The sequence below is a fragment of the Argiope bruennichi genome, chromosome 1, assembly GCF_947563725.1.
Source record: "Argiope bruennichi chromosome 1, qqArgBrue1.1, whole genome shotgun sequence".
Taxonomy (NCBI): Eukaryota; Metazoa; Arthropoda; class Arachnida; order Araneae; family Araneidae; genus Argiope; species Argiope bruennichi.
Genome location: NC_079151.1, coordinates 137517012 through 137536715, shown reverse-complemented (window position 1 = coordinate 137536715; position 19704 = coordinate 137517012). Strand labels below are relative to the sequence as shown.

The 19704-nt window shown below is 31.7% G+C and overlaps 1 protein-coding gene across 1 annotated transcript in view; it reads left to right on the top strand.

Annotated features, from left to right (window-relative positions):
* Window positions 1-19704, top strand: part of LOC129975266 (receptor-type tyrosine-protein phosphatase F-like) — a 48025-nt gene that overhangs the window by 24845 nt on the left and 3476 nt on the right. The window contains exons 10-16 of the mRNA XM_056088321.1: window positions 417-548; window positions 1871-2041; window positions 4720-4790; window positions 8893-9130; window positions 10316-10447; window positions 12837-13004; window positions 15170-15240. Coding sequence (XP_055944296.1) covers window positions 417-548; window positions 1871-2041; window positions 4720-4790; window positions 8893-9130; window positions 10316-10447; window positions 12837-13004; window positions 15170-15240 — 983 coding nt within the window. The remainder of the gene's footprint in view (window positions 1-416; window positions 549-1870; window positions 2042-4719; window positions 4791-8892; window positions 9131-10315; window positions 10448-12836; window positions 13005-15169; window positions 15241-19704) is intronic.

Genomic DNA, 19704 nt, shown 5'->3' with positions numbered 1-19704 from the left:
GCATTTTGGTATTTGGAATTTTTAACAGCCATTTTAAAGCTAGTTTATCCTATGCTTATACAGTGAACTCAAAGTCATTGATTATGAAAATTTTATACTTTTAATCCATTTCCTTTTTCTTACTTCCGAATATAGATTTATATTGTTAAAATAACAGATATGAAAGATTTTAAAGTTACAAATATATATATTTTTTTTAAATTCAAAACTGAGGGCTAGATAACTAATTTCAATCATCGCATCGTTGTATATAATTTTATATATTATTTTAAAAGAAAATATGTACTGTTTTTAAAAGAAAAAATATCAAACCTTCTTACAGTGGAGAAATGTGTCTATGTATTACTGCTTGTGTCAATGTATGAAGACAATTTTTAAATGTACTTTTAAAAAATGTGTTACCTCTGCCATCGAAGAGGTGCCAGCCACACCTATCGATCTGAAACTGCAGGAGGTGTTGGACAGGACTGCCAGAATCTCATGGTTATTTCCTCAAACTGGAAACAACTCCAACACAAAATTCGTCGTTCAGTACTGGAGATACACAGGTAACAAATATAGATCCTTGAATGACTTTACAACAGCTTTTCAAATTCCATTGCCTTCCAAAAGTTGATGAAAACTAAGAACATATGTATTGTACATTTTAAGACAAATTTATATAGAAATATTTCAGTAAACACTTTTTTTAGTTTTGAACTTGTATTCAATAATTTCATTATTTGACTTCACATTTCTGTTTATCCTAATATTTGAAAAGAAAGTGTGCAAAATGTCGTATTTTTCAATTATATTTTAAAAAAGTATTTTCTGAATTTTATTCACAATCCAAATTTTCTCAGAAATGCGTATAAAATAAAAGATTTATCCTTTTCCATTTAATAATTTTTCTTATATTGTCATGATTGCATCAATAAAAGTACTTTCTTTGTTTTATACATAAATAAATAATAGAATATAACAAAAAAAATTTAAATGCTGTTTATACTTTAATTAAAAGAATACATTTAGGCACGCTTTCAAATTTACATTTCGTGCTCTCAGAATTTTCTTTTTTATTTTAGCTTTCATCACAGTTTTCCCTTTTCGATATTTTATCCTGTATGTGACAATAAAAATTTTCTTTAACGTTTTGCATACGAACTTCTCTCTATCCGTTAAACACTAACTATTTCGTAGAATTTAAGATTTAATTTTGAACGTTAATTTGTTCAACTATTAAAATAACTTACACAACATGTAATTTAAATAAATAACGATTTTTAGGGATCTTTAATATAGAGAAGAAGAATGATTTTTAAAATTAAATGGCTGTCAAAATTCTCTTCTTTTAATAGAATTTTAAACCGTATTTTTTTGTAATTCTTAGTTTTTGTGTGATCTTTGTAGACTCTTTGCCAATTGATATAGAACAAAAATATATATAAACTTTTAGTACATGCTAAATAAACATGCCCTACAGAAAATATGGAAAAAAAAAAGTTTCTTTCTTTATTGTTCAGGGGATGGGGGAATCAGGAGAACGTGGATAAAAAGTAAATTTCGCTTCCATTTGGAAGAGGAAGAATAATTGTGAAGACACTGTGCTTTCACAATTTGCTTGTAACAGATATACCTCTAATGGGCGATCTGTGAATAATTCTATAATAATTACTCTGTAACAAACCAAGAATCTATATTAACATATTTATTTACCATAGCAATCGGTATACCCGAATGTTGTTGCGTGTTAGGGGTTTATCTTTATGCTACTCGTATTCTATATGTTACGCATAATGTTTAAACAAATATATTCCTCAAAACTGAAAGCTGTTTGTCAATGTCATGACAATTTTGATATTTTCCTGTATATTTTCTCTCATTCATCTAGAGACTGGTAGCCGATTCCGTTTAAAAGAGGAGGTCGTGAGCAGCGGACAGACATCATTTTTGATACAGCACTTGCGTCCGGGAACTAACTATGGCTTAGCCATTCTAGCAGAAAATAAAGTGGGGCAGAGTGAGCCATCGGGCACTGTTTTGTTTGCAACGAATGAAGAGGGTAAAAACATTAAAGATAGTTCATAATCACATAGCGACTGCTTATAAACTATGAAGCATTTGGTAATTTCTTAATTGTGTTAGTTTACAAGACGGTTTACATTCTACATGGTGAATTTGATCAATTCTGATAAACGAAGGTGATTGATAGAAGACCCATGGAGATTATAAAATATTATAGCAACTTTGTTCCATACCCAGCTGCTTGCAAGATATTGTGGATACAATAATTTTGTTGATAATCGTGAAAAATCCAAATAAAAAAATATTGGACACATCTTTACCCAAAGTAATAGGAAAAAAAACTGTTAAAATATTTTTAAATAATACCAGTGTTATGAAAATATATGGATTTAAAGCAGAGTAATCAGCACCAAAAACGTTGGCGAAATTCAAGGTCTGATTGCCGTGAAATTTTTTAATTCTGAATTCCGAAAACACCGTGCAAGTTACAATTTGTCTAATTTATCAAACACTTGTAAATATCATTGGCTTTCGAATGAGCCCATCATAAACCATATAAGTGTTTTATTTCAGGGTAAATTCCTTGGTTGGAATTGTTCCTTTGTTTCAACACATCCCTCAAATCGATGTTCGTCAAAAAAGAAAACTTGAATTGATCCATTGCCACTCCTGATTTTATATTTCTGTTTATCTTCACCTTACTTATTCAGTTAGGAGGAACAAAGGCGAAAAAAGTAGTATGACTTTTCATAAAGAAATATTCAAAAATATGAAAAACTGTTGGACTCAAAACAATGCAATGAATTTAAAGCTTCAGTTGGAATTGGTTACTACTACACCTAATAGATGCTCTTGTCCTTTTCTGAATAGATTTAATAGTTATTTTTAATGATAATTTACTGTTAAACTTTAATATCGCCTCATCGAGAGGACTAGTTAAGTATTCTAAACTGGCAACTTCTGTGAAGTAAACTTCTTGCTTGAGAAAACCCCCCAAAAAGTAGTCAAATCAGGTGATCTAGGTGGCCAAAGAATTGGCACCCTACGATCAATCCATCGCTGATAATGCTCATTTAGGAAATCCTGAGTTGCCGTTGAAGAATGTGTACGGGCCCCATTGATTGAGTTCCCATCCTTTGGGTGCAAGAATGATTCAAGTAATCCCAGTGGATAACATTCCAAAAATTTCAAATACACATTGCTTGTCAAATGATCTTAGAAAGCATGTTGACCAATTAAGCAATCACCGACCATTTCAAGTCAAACATTTTAACTGAATCGTGTCTTGAACGAAGAGTTTCGTGTTACGCGCGGATTTTGTTGCTCGCAATTGCCAATTGTTCAAATTGAAAATGCCATGTCGAGTAAAAAGTGACTAAACTGTCCACAGTGTCATTCTCAGGAAATGCCTTTCTTCGATATCTCTTTGAAACAACCAACGACAAAATGTTACCCGCTTTTGGAGGTCTTAATTGCGTAATTCTTGCGCCTGTGTAAATTGATACTCGTTTTCGGGCAAGATTTTCATCAATGTACTTTGTGAAATTCAAACTTCATTAGCAAGGTAACGGAAACTCACACCATGATTTTCATCTAATGAGTCGAGTACACTTTCCACAACGATGACGGATCGGCGATTCTGACTTTTTCATACATCTTACTAAAAAAATAGTCTCCCTTAGCTTCCGGTGAACACTTATTTTTGTGATGCATTGCTAATGAATGATTTAATTTTTCTTGAAATAAAACTCTTAATAGCTTTATGGGGGAATCCTTCGAAAGCCGATGGTATGGAAAAGTGTTTGGTAAATTTGACAAATTATAGTTTGTACGGTGTTTTCAGAATTCACAATAAAAATATTTGGCTGCAATTCGATCTTGAATTTCGCCAACGTTTTGATGCCTATTACTTCGCTTTAAATTCATGTAACTGGTGTCATCTTATAGGAATTTAGCTGTTCTTTCAGAGAATGAGTAAAGATGTGCCGAAATTTTTTTTTTTTACGATTTTGAGAAAAATTGTTGTATTTACGATAACTTCCAAATGTTTGGAGACGGGACAGGGTTGCTGTAATGTTTTATGAACCATGTGGGCTCTTTTATCACCGTCTTACATTTGTCAGAATCGATCAAACTTACTCTGTATATTATGGTTTCTGATATTCGAATTTAAACTGTTTAGATAAAACATACAAAATTCGATTTTTTTTTATTTTGTAGCTTTCATTGTTTCAATCAAAATTAGATTTCATAATGCCGCAACAAAATATTTAATGTTTATTAAAAAGCAATATATTTTCATAAAAACGAATAACCAGTAATAATAAACATCTTCACTAGTCTTGCAATTGTTTAGAAATCTAACTGTTTTTATTTAGAAAGTACTCGCATGAGATTTTAGTGTTCTAAACAAGGAAATAATAACCAAAAAAATGTTCATTTTTCTTTCTGACAAAAATAAAGAAATGAAAATATATATCATTTCATACTTTTTTAGATTATAAATCTTAAACAAGTCAGGAAATTAGCCCTCAAATTTTTAAATATGGAGAAATATTAACATATGATAAATTCAAAATAATTAGAAAAAATTTATGTGTTTGGGTTTTAAACTCTACATACTTTCTGGAAAAAGCCGTGATTGCATTTGTTCGTTAAAGTGCAACCAATGAAATGCTGAATTATATGGTAATAGATACTTATAATGTTTTGCAGAGCCCAGTGCACCTCCTACGGATATTAATGTAGATGTGAATGGGACAACCTCTTTGCTTGTGACATGGAAGGTATGAAATATTCAGTTGTGGTTTTTTCTTCAATTACGCTATTTATATAGCATTTAGTTTTGGAAATAAAACGTAAGCAAAATTCTTAATGCAAAAATTTGTATTTGCTCTGAACTCAATAACATATGCACTGAGGTGACGAAAGTCATGGAATAGCTCCTAATAAAGTGGACCTCTCATGGACCTCCTTTTGCAGTGCAGCATCATGGTGAAGTGTTGCAACTGGATATGGCATGGACTCACCAAGTCACTGGACGTCCCGTGCAGAAATATTGAGACATTTAGCCTCTCTGGATGCCCATCATTTCGGAAGTGAAGCTAATGTAGAGTTTTGTGCACGAACTGAACTCTCGATTATGCCCCTACATGTTCGATGGGATTCATGTCGGGTGTTCAAGGTGGCCAAATTATTCTCTGAAAATGTTCAGAATACTCTTCAAATCAACTACGAAAATTTGTGTCCTGGCGACATGGAGCATAGTCATATATAAAAATTTCATCATTGTTTGGCACATGAAGGCCATGAACAAGTGGTCTTCAAGTAGCTTCTAGTCAATGTAAAAATAATGTCAAACAAGTAAAAATAGTTCACACCATTATGGAGCTACCACTAGTTGCACAATGCTTTGTTGACAATTTAGGCCGATGGTTTCATGGGGTCTGCACCACACTGGAACCCTACAATCAGCTTTTATCAACTGAAATCGTGACTCATCTGATATAGCCACGATTTTCAGTCGTCTGGAGTTAAACCGATATGGTTACGAGTTCAGAAGAGACGCTGAAGGCGATGTTTTGCTGTTAGTAAAGGCACTCAAGTCGGTCTTCTGTTATCATTGCCTATTAAACTCAAATTGTCAACACTGTCCTAGTGAACACTGTCCTAACGTCTCATATTGATTCCTGCGGTTATTTCAAGCAGTGTTTATTATCTGTTAAAATTGACAAATCTATATGCACGTCGTTGGTCTTGGTCATTTAGTGCAGGTGGTCGCCCACTGCGTTGTCCATGGGCGGAGGGTATGTATGAAATTAGACATTCTAGACACAGTCTTGACTTTATACTGTGTATTTCGGAATTCCGAATTTCTCAATGATTTCCAAACAGGAATATCTCATGTTCAAACTGGCATTCCGAGTAGAAGGTCTGTTAATTCCCGTCGTGTGGACATAATCGAGTCAGATTGAATATCTGGATATTTCAATATCTGTCAATATTGAATATCTGGATATTTGTATATTGCCATCCTAAGATTTTTGTTACTTTATTGTAAACAACAATGTACTTATTTCTCTCGACTATAAATATCAGTCTATTTCAAAGCCTTGAAAAGATTTTTTGTACAATTTTTGTGCACTTGTGGTAAAGACAAATTGCAAAGTTTGGCCACAATTTGAAATTTTTTAACCCTCATATTCATGATTTTTGTTACTAAATTTTCCAAAAGGTATATTTATATAGATTTCGTGGGGCCGAACCGCCAATACCATTGCATTGAGTAAGAAATAAACAGTTTAAATTTTGTAAATTTATAACTTTTAAAATAATGGAAAGCGGGCAAAATGAGGGAAACGGATTTGTTAAGAAATTACAACAATAATAAGCAGTGAATGCAAGTAATCTGAGATTAATTTCACCTCAGGCGAATGAGTGAATTATTAGACGAGATACAGTTCCCCTCTTTTTATACTAATTATTTAATAGTTCCACAAATGATGTAAGTGACAGCATTACTAAAATTCGCTTCAGGAGCCCTCCTTCTCCTCCTTCAGTCTTACGAAATGAAGCAGAATTATCTCACAACACCAGATAATGTGTGGCAAGTCTGTTCTGCTCTTTTGTGCGCTGTGCCAATACTACCAAAACGAAAGCAGTCTTCAGACTATGCATAGGGAGAATTTTTTGACTCTTTATGAGTACGATGAAGTCTCCCGGTAAGTGGCGTACTCCTTCGAAAGGGTCCTCATAAAGTGTCTGCGAGTTTGTCTTCAGTGAAGACTGACGAACAAAGATTTGATGTATTCAGTTCTTTTGGTTGTAGATGAATTGATATCCGTTATACTGAGGAATTGCAGGCCTTGCATCTCTGAAAAGTCGTTGCAACATAGTTATAAAATCAGGACAGAGATCAGTTTTGAAAGCTGAAGACTCGATTCGTATACCGATTCTGCACCTGTGGCGTTGACATCTTTACCCTGGATGGTACAGGGACCCAAAAGAGCAAAATACGATGCATCTAACCAATCATCAAGATGACAGGACTAAGTCTCTTTCAACTTTTATATTCTTAGGTCCAGAATTTAGCAGGGTAAATTCATTACAATTACTTAAAATCTGCAAATATTTCCATCCAGATCTATGCTGGGTTATCACTAAGAGTGGATATGATTACACTACCCTAGCAGTAAGATTACACTAAGAGCGATCAAGCAGGGATTCCTAAAATATCCACTGATAAACCAAAGAGTTTCAGAAAGTCCTCTTCAATAGTAGACTTCGTAACATCTGCAACAATTGACCATTGCAAATAGTTATGGGGCCATTAACTGCATATCAAACGATATCACTTTTCATATTCTCTTTATTTTTCGAAAACAAACTGTAGGATAAAAGGAAACGTCATTATCAGTGTCATTTAGAAAACCTATATGATTATTAGTATCAGTTATATAAAGCCTAGAATTTCAACTTTAAAAATGGAAATCGTCTCTATTCCTGCAGGTGATTCGAGTGTTTTTATTTAAATGCACAAGAAGATCCCGACGTTATGTTTTTTTTTATATCTAAAGTTGTACCTGTATTACTTATCTCCATGATTTTTAACATATGCTGCAGATTGTAATCAGTTTCTTTCGCGTTATGGATACGGCGATATATATCTGGTATTGTTGAAGCTTTATCAAAAACAGAATTAACAGTTCCTCGTGAAAACTCGATAAATTTCCCCTCAATCTTACCCAATTAGCTAAGTTCTTAACACCCAAAATAATCTGCGCATGACATGTTATTGCCTCATCCTCGCATTCTCTAGAAAGGAACCTAATTTTCACTAAATGGTAATGAGAATTCACTTCCGTGGATAATTGTGTCATCCTCGTGTTCTCTTGAAAGGCTTCGTTCTCATGGTTTTGACTTGATTCTCGTTTTTTCCCTGAGTAGCACATGTGGATATGTATCGCCTAATTTTGCACTTTGATCAAATCTTTAACTTTTTTATTCTTAAATACACCAAACTGACGACTTTTTTTAATGCTATATAAGGATCTACAGCAGTTAACGCGCTATATTTTTAACATGGGAAGAAGTTTTCTAATATAAAGCGACAACCAAATAACGGAAAATTAGTTTTTTCTACTATAACATTTGCTATTCTGAAATTTATTTCAACATAAGAAAAAGAGCTTAACAATGCTTGAACAAATTCTTGGAACCCTAAAGGTCCTTTTAGCTTACCCTGTATTCAACGCTACAATAAATTCCCATTTTTAAATCATTACTCTAATTATCTTAGTCTGATATCCGAGTAACAATATACGACTGAAAGCGTCAATGTGCCAAGAAAGAACTCTACCAATTAATTCTGCATTAGAGTTAACACTTATAGAGGGGATATTGTCTTTAAGATAAGTTCAGTACAGCTAGGTCCTTTAAAGAGATGTTGCAGCCAATGTTTATCAAAGGATTGCTTCCAAATTAAAGAATTCTTAATTTCAGTCATCAATTTAAGGGAAACTTTGATTGAACATTTCATATGGATCAAGCAATTATAACTAACCATATATGTAATCATAACCAATCAGAAAGTAACCATATAAATGTTATCTCTTTGGTAATTACTGCAAAAAAAAAAAAAAAAAAAAAAAACTTTTTTCAGTTTTTATGGCTTTTAATCCTTCTATAAATTAACCTAGAAAAAACAAAAATTTTGCATTGGAATCTTCTTTTATTATTAATATTTGCATACAATCTTTTTCGAAAATTATATATGAATACATTAGGAATTCATAAATATATTATGGTTATTTAAAATACGTTTTTGTCGTTATCACATTCTATTTTATATAACTTTGTCTAATTTATCATTTCTTACAATGTATCAAGCCTCCTCAAAAATACGAATGGAATGGAAAACTGAAAGGATTCTACGTGGGTTACAGAATTACACAGAGTTACCATCCTTTTTCCTACAAGACTGTAGACTATGTACCCGATGGAGTTCAAGAATACATGATTACCGATCTTCTCAAGAACACGGAGTACAGCATCAGACTGAAAGCTTTCAATAAAGTTGGAAGCGGACCTGCCTCCTCAGATCTAGTTATCAGAACTTTAGGAGAAGGTATATTGATAATTGGAATGTTTATATCTTATATAGTTCCAGAAATATATAAAATACCTAGGAATTTTATGGAATATTAGGCGTTTCCAGGAAAAATATTAAATATGGGAGATATTATGTACTTTATCTACGTACTATCTGAATATAATATTTATGCAATCTATGGAATGGCAGATACTTCTAATGTAAATCATGATATTAAGGTCATAATAAAGATATTATTTTATAGTCGTCCATTTAGGTAATGACTGATTTCGGAGTCTGAAATGTCTTTTATTTTAAACAAATTCTTAGGACATAAAATGAATGGGATCTCGCAGGTAGTTGTTTTAAAACAATGAGAGTTTCTATGCCTGTAGAAATTGCATAACGATACTCTGATTATTAATAATGAGAACCTTGATAATAAAATCTCTGCGACAGTTTCATGATTGATAATAGATGATACATGATATGGATAAAAATTTGGATTTTTGTTTCTTCTTTATCGTTTATTGATATCTTTTGTTTGAAAATTAGCTGTTACAAAGAATTTTGATCGAATAATCGAGTGACACCTCGTTAAAAAATCTTATATTTTGGAGTTGCTCTATTCGATGACAATTTTGTCAGAGAACTCGGGTGCCTGGGGAGAAAAGCAGTCGACGACTGTTTTGTTTTTTTTTTTTTTTTGTGGAAAATGTCAAAGTAATTGATCTTTTTAAGCTTCGATTGAAAGCACTCGAAGTCGAGTGTTTTTGATGATAGTTGCTGTCGAAGATTTAACCAAGTGAGTTTTAGGAGTTCTGCTTAAAGTTTACAATTCACTTTGGAGATTTTGTAATTTAATGAATATGAGTTATGGTACTTAGCTTAGTTATGGTAGCTTAATTATGGTACCATTTTACAATTATATATTATATTTTACAATTATATATATTACAATTTTCAATTATGATACAAAAATAAATTTAGGTACAATTTTACCATATCCTATTTTAAGAAAACAACTTTTAATTAATAGAAAAATGCTAAACCATTTAGAGGATGGATTCATGTGCTTCTAGGTATATAAACTATGGTCATAAAAACTTATCTTTCAGATGAAAAATGTTTTTGTATGTATAATTGATTGCATCCATTTATGGAAAAATAGAATCGAATATTCTTTAACGACTCAAAACATTTTATTTCTACCCATCAAAGATGTGCCAGCCACACCCGTCAATCTGAAAGTACCGGAAGTGTGGAGCCGCAGTGTCCGAGTCTCATGGTCATCGCCGCGGGCTGGAAACAACTCCAACACTAAATACGTCTTGCAGTACTGGAGTGGTGGAGGTAACATACATAAATGAATATCTAAAATGATTTTTGAAATTCCAATTATATTTAAAAATTGATGAAAAACAATAATGCATATTTTGTATATTTAATGTTTAATTTAAAGGAATAAATTCACTAAATGCTATCTTAGTTTTGAAAATTCACTAGCTTTAATAACACGAACAGCGTATTGCGTACGTCACCCAATGAATAAATTACTTTTTAAGAAACCTTTTATTGCGATTCTTATTCATTCTAATTAAATTAGTTTTTTAAACGTATTTTTGTTAGTCTTATGAGATTGCTAGACATACATTAAACATAAATATTATTAAAAATTTGTATTTAAACCTTCGAACGCTTTGTCCTATAGAAGTACGTCATCTGTGCTTTTGTATTATTCTAACGCATCCATACTCTTAAGGTGAAAGAGTTGACTTTATTACTTGAATAAACATTTCTGCTTATTCAAATTCTTGAAATGAAAGCATAAAAATCACATATATTTAAATCATATTTTGAAAAAAGATATTTTGAAATTTATTCATAGTCTTAATATTGAAAGAAGCATTAGTAGAACAGATGGAAACAGTAGAATTCTTCTTATATTGGTCGTAAATGCGTTAATAAAATTACTTTTATATTTTATGTACAAATAAATACATTTGCAATGATAGATTGAAACAAAAAAAAGTTTTAACTACTACATAATGTGTAAGACTATTATAAAGCATGAAAAGATCTCATGCTTTCAAAATTTAATTCATTATTTTAACTCTTCTCAATATTTTGTTCGACGAGTTTGTATGTCACAACAATAATGAGCTTTAACGCCTGGAATGAGGTCTTAGTATCTTTGAAATATTAAATTTGCATAATATTGATATTCAGACTCTGAAATTATTTAGCTCAGTATTAAAATGACATGCACAACATGAATTTTAAATAAATGAGAGTTTTTATTGATTCATAAGTTGAAAGCCAGCGGGAGTTGTCTCTCCAAAACTTTCTCGCATATTCTATAATAAATTCGTGATGCCAGAGAAATTCTTACATGGCATTGGTGTACAATAGTTATGAAATATTAATTTTTGGCGTAAATTTAGAATTTTTATTGAATCTAACGTGTAATTCCAAACGAGTTATTTGGCGATTAATCCCTGGCATGCGTTAATAGTATCCAAAAACCAAACTTGTGCCTTAGACATGTTTTTCTCAATCGATTGAAGAAACATTGGCACAAAACTGCACTTGTAGTCCCAAAACCCAATACCAAATTTGGTATATTTAAGCCATTGCGTGTTTGAATTTTCACCATTTACATACTGCTGACAGAGCAGACTGACAGACGTTCAATTTTCACCTTTACACACTGCTGACAGAGCAGACTGACAGACGTTCAATTTTCACCTTTACATACTGCTGACAGAGCAGACTGACAGACGTTCAATTTTCACCTTTACATACTGCTGACAGAGCAGACTGACAGACGTTCAATTTTCACCTTTACATACTGCAGAAAGAGCAGACTGACAGACGTTCAATATCTTTGTGGATTTAGCTCAAGATCTGACTGAAATCTATGCTATAAATTTTAAATCTGTGTACCGAATTCTAACTATCTAGTTCTCTTCGTTTTCTAATCACCGTGTTAAGTTAGATTAGAACAGCTGGACAGACGAACTTCCTCTGGATACATTTTACTCAAAATTTGATAGAAATCTACAAATTTGATGTAAAGAGCATGTACCAAATTTCGTCAGCCTAGTTCAAAGCGTTTTTGAGTAATCTTTATCACAGACAGATGGACATTTTCTAAAAATGTGTTTTTCAAGCCCAGAGAGGTTTAAAACGTGGAGATTCATCAAAATCTCGAGTTCGTTTGTTTTTTTTGATGATCACTATACCTTCTCTATACTACTTTATGCAAGGAAGTAAAAAAAATGTTTTATACAGTGAAGTGGCTATCAATGATCTTTGCTTGTTTTAATGATTAGAATTAAATACCAAAATTTAGAGAGTTTCTCTTTGAATCATGTCTGAAGGTATCGAGAGAACCTGGGTGAGAAATGCTTTCAGTAAGTAGTTCTCGATTCCATTTCGTATAGAATAATAATGATGAGCCTCTGTAAGCATCAACTGTTGATGAGAGGCATGACTCTATAATAGATACCTTAGAATAAACCAAGTATTCTTTAGCGTAAGAAAGTAACCAAGTATTCTTTAGCGAATTTATCAGTCAGTATACCCTAATTCTATTGAAAGGCAGATGTTTATCTTCATAGTAACTATTATCGATAAGATAGTCATAATAGTCTTGAACAGAATTATTGATCAGCAATGAAAGCGATTTGCCAGTTACAAGTTTTGATGTTTTGCAAAATATTTTGTATTATTCCTCTAGTCCCTGGTGCGAGACATCATTTGAAAGAGGAGGTCGTGAACAGTGGCCAGACATTTCTTATAAAAGACCTGCAACCTGACACCACCTATAGCTTAGCGATTGTAGCAGAGAATGAAGTGGGGCAGAGTGAGCCATCGGACACCATTTTGTTTACAACAAATGAAGAGGGTAATGTGTATTCTTTATAGTCACATAGTGGTCATTAATAACGTATTAAATTGCGGCAAATTCTTATTTGTATTAATTTATTTTCATGAAAATTTACATTATACATTATTTTTCCAATATTAAGTTATTAAACTGTTTATTTAAAACATGTTAAATTTTCAAATTTTTAGTCATGATGCATAACTTTTTCATGATAGGTTATAGTATACATTATTTTTCAAATATTAAGTTCCAAAATTGTTAAGCTAAAAATTCGAGATTTTTAAATTCTTGGTATTGACTTTTACATGACACTTTATATTCTGCATTACTTTTCCAATGTTAAAGTTGTAAGCTTATACCATTCGAAATTTTCAAAATTTTTGTCTATTTTAAAAACAGTTTACATTTTGCACTATTTTTCCAGTATTGAGTTTATAATTGGTTTAGTTAAAATATTAGTAATTTTTTAGTTTTTAGTCATTTATAATTTTTTTAGATATTATATTTTTTAATTGAATCGTAGATTTAATGATACCTCCACAGAGTATTAATTATATTTTGAAAAGCAACTCTTTTTTTTCAGAAAAACAAACAAACATACCTATAAACCTTGTTTTGTTATTTATATATATAAAACAATATTAATTTTTCCTTGTACAAAAACGAAGAAGTAAAAAGAATTTAACTATCTAATGTGATATTTTTTGACTATAGACATTCAATCATATTAGTGTATATAATCTGAGGTATTGATAGAAGAATTCGAAATTATTAGGAAAATAAAGTCCTTGCAAAGTTTTTGCAGCAAATTAACACTTATATACAAATTTTGAAAATCTACTTTGAAATATATGCGGGCTCATTCATTATCGATATTTGGTGGTTTTGGTGGTGGGAATCGGAAAAGAAGATTATTTCACATATAAAATCATAAGCGCAGAGGTCTTTTAGTTGTGTAACATGAATCCTTTACAAATACGGAAAGAAAATGCAGCAAGAAAGTTGTAAGAAAAATCCTTTATTTATGCTACTATTATAAACTTAGAAGAGATGCTGAAATTCAGACCATTTGCTGTAATATATGAATAACAATGTTGCATGGACAACGGGATTTTCTGGAATACGACATTTCTCGGAAGTTTGGGCCGGCAACCTATATGCTTGCTACAAGTTCCATACCACTGCCAATAAACTTATTGCCAAGGCTTCACCTTTCACCATATTTTTTTTATCACATCCCACACAGAAAAATCGATTGGATATAAATTAAGCGACCATGGTGGCCAACAAATCGACCCATCATGACAACTAATTGAGATCCAAAATTTTGGTGAAGTTACCATTTATGTCCATCGCGAATTGTTTAGGATTGCTTTCATAGTACAGCCACATTCATCGAAGAATAATAACAGGAACCTTTTTCAAAATCCTCGATAACACAACACAATCTGAAGAAATGTGAGTTAGTTTGTGTCGTCCATGCAGGATGGCAGTAAATATGATCCCTGCAAATAGTAAATGATGATTCTAGTTTACACATTGACGGAAAAACATGGCTTCTGATTAGCCCATAGGCTTGAATTGTATATGCTGATGACACTTTCGAAAGTGTGGGAATTAATGAAGTTGTCTTACAGTCTATCGATCGGCGCTTTCCGTGACTAAAATTTAGTAATAGTAAATAATCCTGTTCAACACTGCTGTTGATGAACGTGTGAAATTATTTGATGCTTCGGCTCGCGCCGATTGGGATAGTGCTTTGCTTACTTTTTCCTAACTCAAAGACAGCTCTCTTCTGTGTCATTATATGTTAGATACACATCTGTAAGTTCACTGCATATATTCCAGTTCATGTTACTTCTACACAGTCACATTAGCGAATGACGACTGGCGGCACACATCAAGTAGCTTTGAACCTGAATGGGAGTTATGGCACAACCACCATGGACGCAAAGCGTCCCCTTCACAGCTATGTGTTTCATTTTATCTATCTTTTTCTATGTAAAATAGTCTTTACTTATTCTTATTGATGACGAATTTAGAAACACCCTGTATATGTATCGGAATCTTCTAAATACTTTTTATTAATCTAATGGCAAGATGCAGTTACAACATTTAATCTTAAATTAAAAATGCCTGAAGTACTGAATAAAATGATAATAGATACATTTAAAACTTTGCAGAACCCTCTGAATCTCCTACGGATGTTAATGTAGATGTGAACGGAACATCATCTTTGCTTGTCACGTGGAAGGTAAAAAAAATTAATTGTGCATTTTTTTATATCGTTTATGTAGCATTTATTTTGGAATTAAAAGCCATACAAAACTCCTTACACACAGTCGTCAACAAAAATAATGAGAGAACTTTCGTAATTTTTTACAATTTTCATCCCACATGAAGACAGGTTGGTTTAGAGCAGAAAACTAATTACCGGATTAGTTAACTAAAGCGGTAGTTGGTATGTAGGAATTTCCCCATAACGGTGATCGATATTTTCTATAATTCAATCCAGTGTCCCTTTTCATGTATGGGGTATTAAATTTTGTTTCAAATTCGTAGAAGTTCTTGAGATAGAATTAATTTTGTTTGCTTAAAACAATTTACTAAATAAATTTCAGACAGCTGAAAGAAAAAAAAAACCACCGCCTTTCTTTTATTTTATTTCACTGACTTTTCAAAACCTTAATCAAATGTGACTCAGATTTAATTTCTTAGAGCTACGCCACACAGATATGGTATTAATTCTAATCATTTGAATATTTTAAATAAATATAAAATAGAATTCTTTTAATAACAGATATTCTTTTTAATTCTCCAATAAAAATGCGTTTCAATATATAAAACACAAATTGGGAACTACATTTTATTGCCATTTCTAAATAGTTCAGTTTTATCACCTTCATTGGAAATCCTTATCACCAATGAAATTTAAAGTACAGAGCTAATACTTAAATTTTACTTAAATATTCATAAGTATGCAGTAATTTCATATCTAGTAATTGATAATTCAAACTTAAAAGAAAGGACAATAAAATATAAATGATACGTTAAAAATCTCAATGCATTAAAATAAGTATTATTTATAATAATAAAAAATTTTTCTTAACATTCTACATCTTTTAAAACAACTGATTAAATGTATTTAATTTTGATAAGAAAGAAAATTTATTTAATTCAAGCAATACCATGACCTGGGCAGAAGTCATGAAAGAAACTTGGTGGGGCCGCCGAAGAGCAACCCCACGTAGCATGAAGGAACGAACGAAACTGGATGATATTGGACGCATATAAACAACAAAGAACTCTCTAGAGAGAACGCACATTGTTCCAGAGAAACAAAACATTTTATATCCCATTGTGAAAAATTACAAATGCATTAAATACATTAAATGCACTTTAATTTTTTACGTTATGAGAGAACTAAAAACAAGAACTTTGACAAAATGAATGTCCTTATTAGAAGATTTAATGACTGGAATTTTTGAAAGTTCTTCGACGTCGGGAAGCTTTCAATATTTTGGTCATCTGAGTCTGTTTTTTCTCAATAGTGCACAGGATTTGATCACGTGATTTATAGATCCTTCTTCAGTGTCACACTGGCAAGTCGAACTTTGGTCGACTTTGATGCACAGAAAATACACCTTGTCCAGTGTATACTTGGTTAATATAAAAATCATCATCAATTCCGTTAAAAGAAACGTTTTTCAAAATGTCGACAGGTAGTTCTCCCCTTGATAGAATTATTCCATCTTTCCTGCAAATCCTTAATTATTAGTTTTTGATTCTCATTTTTGAGTTGAATTTTGATCACAAAGAAAATATTTTTTGGGGTTTTTAAATTTAAATCTTCGTTGGCTAGTGGTTTGCTTTTTCGTTTCCAATATACCTCTGATGAGCTATGATCCAGATCAGAACCCCAAGTTCAATAGCTTTTTCTTTTATATATAATATTATTTTTTTCATCAACGGAATCTAGGGCCATTAAAGACAATTTTGAATCAGAAATTATCTTTGCCCTTTTTATATCGTGTTGAGCAATAAACTCCAGATCATTTCTGATTGCACCCATTCTGCCATAAAGAAATTTGCCTTGTCATCAATGTAAATTTTTTAAATTCTTTTTCTTGTTTCTTTTCGTACCATACAAAAATACAAACCACTTTTACCCCCATTTTTGATCTATCTGCATACATACGATTACTTTTAACCATAACATCCACATAGTAGCTCCATGCAATTCTTTTGACTTTCCATGGTGAGATGGATACTTCAAAATGAAAGTTACACTTGTTGTCTGTATATTCTACATTCTTTGCTTCTCTAATTAACTTTGTCACCTCCCTTTCTCTTTTAGTAATTATATCGATGGGAGAACAAGCACTGAGAATTTGAAGTGCATCTGTGGATGCCGTATATAGGCTTTAGTTATAGCAAGCAGCGGAATACTTTGAAGCTGTAGAAATTTATTTATCTGCGTAACTTTTCTAGTAAGCCAAACAACAAACCCACATGTTATAATTTTTTCAAGTACATTTTTACATACTAACTCTATAACGACAAGGAAATAATCCCACTTTATATAAAAATAATCTAACTTATAAATTATCAAATGCGATTTTGTAACAGCAGTTGAAATTCATGTATTAGGAAGAGAAGAACGACAGAAACAATGAAAAGTAATACCTAATCCTTCTACAAATATGCATGTTAAGGTGTTTCCAATTGATAGTGGAAATTTTGTAAGCGATTTAAGTCGAGTGAACGTCTCTTGTTTTTTTAATAATGCCAACCATGGCCAAGAGTACGACTTGACTACTCACGCGTTACAACCTTTTTTTATAGGAGGGACTTCATTCATGCGTTTCATTCATTCATCTACTACTGAATCAGAGAGCGATTGCCTCTGAACCAGTACCCCCCAACATTATTGCTCTCGAGATGGAAGACTTTGTGACCGCGACAGATTTATATGTGTGCCAGCCAACCCACAAACACATAAAGCCTTAGGCCGGCGGGGTTTGAATTCATAACCTAAGTGATGAGAGTTCAATGCCCTACCAACCAGGATACTCCAGCCTTGCTCTCAAGGCTATACAAGTCAATTTAAGAGTGAGCAATTTTAGTGTTCTAGTCTTGATGTGATGCGAAACTTTTATTAACTACATTTCATTAATTGATTCACTTTAAAAGAATAAAAGAAATTAAGGGGACATAATATAGTTTTTGAGATATCGCAAAAAGCTTTTATGATTCATGTAACATTAAACACACGATATTTCAAAAATGTTAAACTCTTGAAATTTTTATCAGAAGTTTACAAAATTATTAATGGTAGCTATTTTCATGACGAGCAAGCGAATAAGGAAATAATTGTAAGTAATGGGAAAATTGCTAGAAACTTATTAATTTCCTATGTTAATTAAATTTCTATCAAACAGTTTTAAGAAGATGCAATATTATATAATGAAGCTATCAGCGGTGTTCCATTATTTTTGTTCACGACGGAACAAAGGAGTCGTTATGATTATTTTTATAGGATATAAATGACATTGCACCTATTTATATCGATTATAATTAGAATTTTTATTTATATGACTTCAAAAGGATCTTGCAGCAAATTTTTATATAAAAGACAAATTATAAATTTTTTTCATAAATTAAATCTGTTTGCTTACTTATATCCTCACATTTAAGTTTGTTTGTTTGTTTGTTTTATGGCGCAAGAGCCATGTTTGGCCATACTGCGCCAAGCAAATGGTAATATGGCAAACTATAAAAACACACATATTAAGATTTAAAAGCAAACGGTATCAACATAAAAAGGCAAAAACACATTCAAGATTTATATTCTTAATTTTCTTTATGTTTCTTGACAAAAACTAAAATTCATTTTTATTTTTTTACTCGTATTTCCTAAATTGGCGTGTACTGGTATCTGTTTCTGTTAAAAAAATGTAGCAATTTAAAAAAAAAAATCCTGGAGAAAAGCAGCAAATTTCACAAAATTTATTAAGCTATAATAAACCTCATACAAACAAAGTGAATTTTTTTGTAAAGGAAATTTTGATTAAAATGACTTTTTTATACAGCTATTAATTAACTGTGCATACTATTATTTAGGAATTAAAAAAAAGAAAATATTATGAAATTTTATATACCTATAGATTTAAGAAAATTATTTAAAAAATATATTATAATGTAAATTGAAAGTTTTCGATTTCTAAAATATCATTCAATATTTTCATAGAATGCATGAAATGGAATCAGTAGGATTCTCAAATGCTTGAAACTTCATCTTATACATTTTTATTTTATGTATATACACGGGAAAATCAAAATTTTATATTGGAATATTTCTGTGGTTATAATATATGTACGAATTTGTTTTTAGTATTTACAGAAAAAAAAATGATTGGGAATTTGTAAACGCAATATGGTTAGTTAAAATAGAATTCTGTCTAAAAACGTTGAATTAAAATACACATTTTACACATGAGGCAGAGGTTGCGACGCCAAATGCAAATAGGTAACCAAAATTTACATAAACTTCAACCTTGCAGTCATATTGTACCACATTAAAAAGGACTTAAAAGACGTAAGACATATGCTTCAGTTCCCCAGCAGTCATAATTCTACGAATTTCGAGATAGCCAAAGGGGAAAGCACGAGTAGAAGAAATGATTTGTATGATGAGATGCTTTGGAGGGCTGCCGGT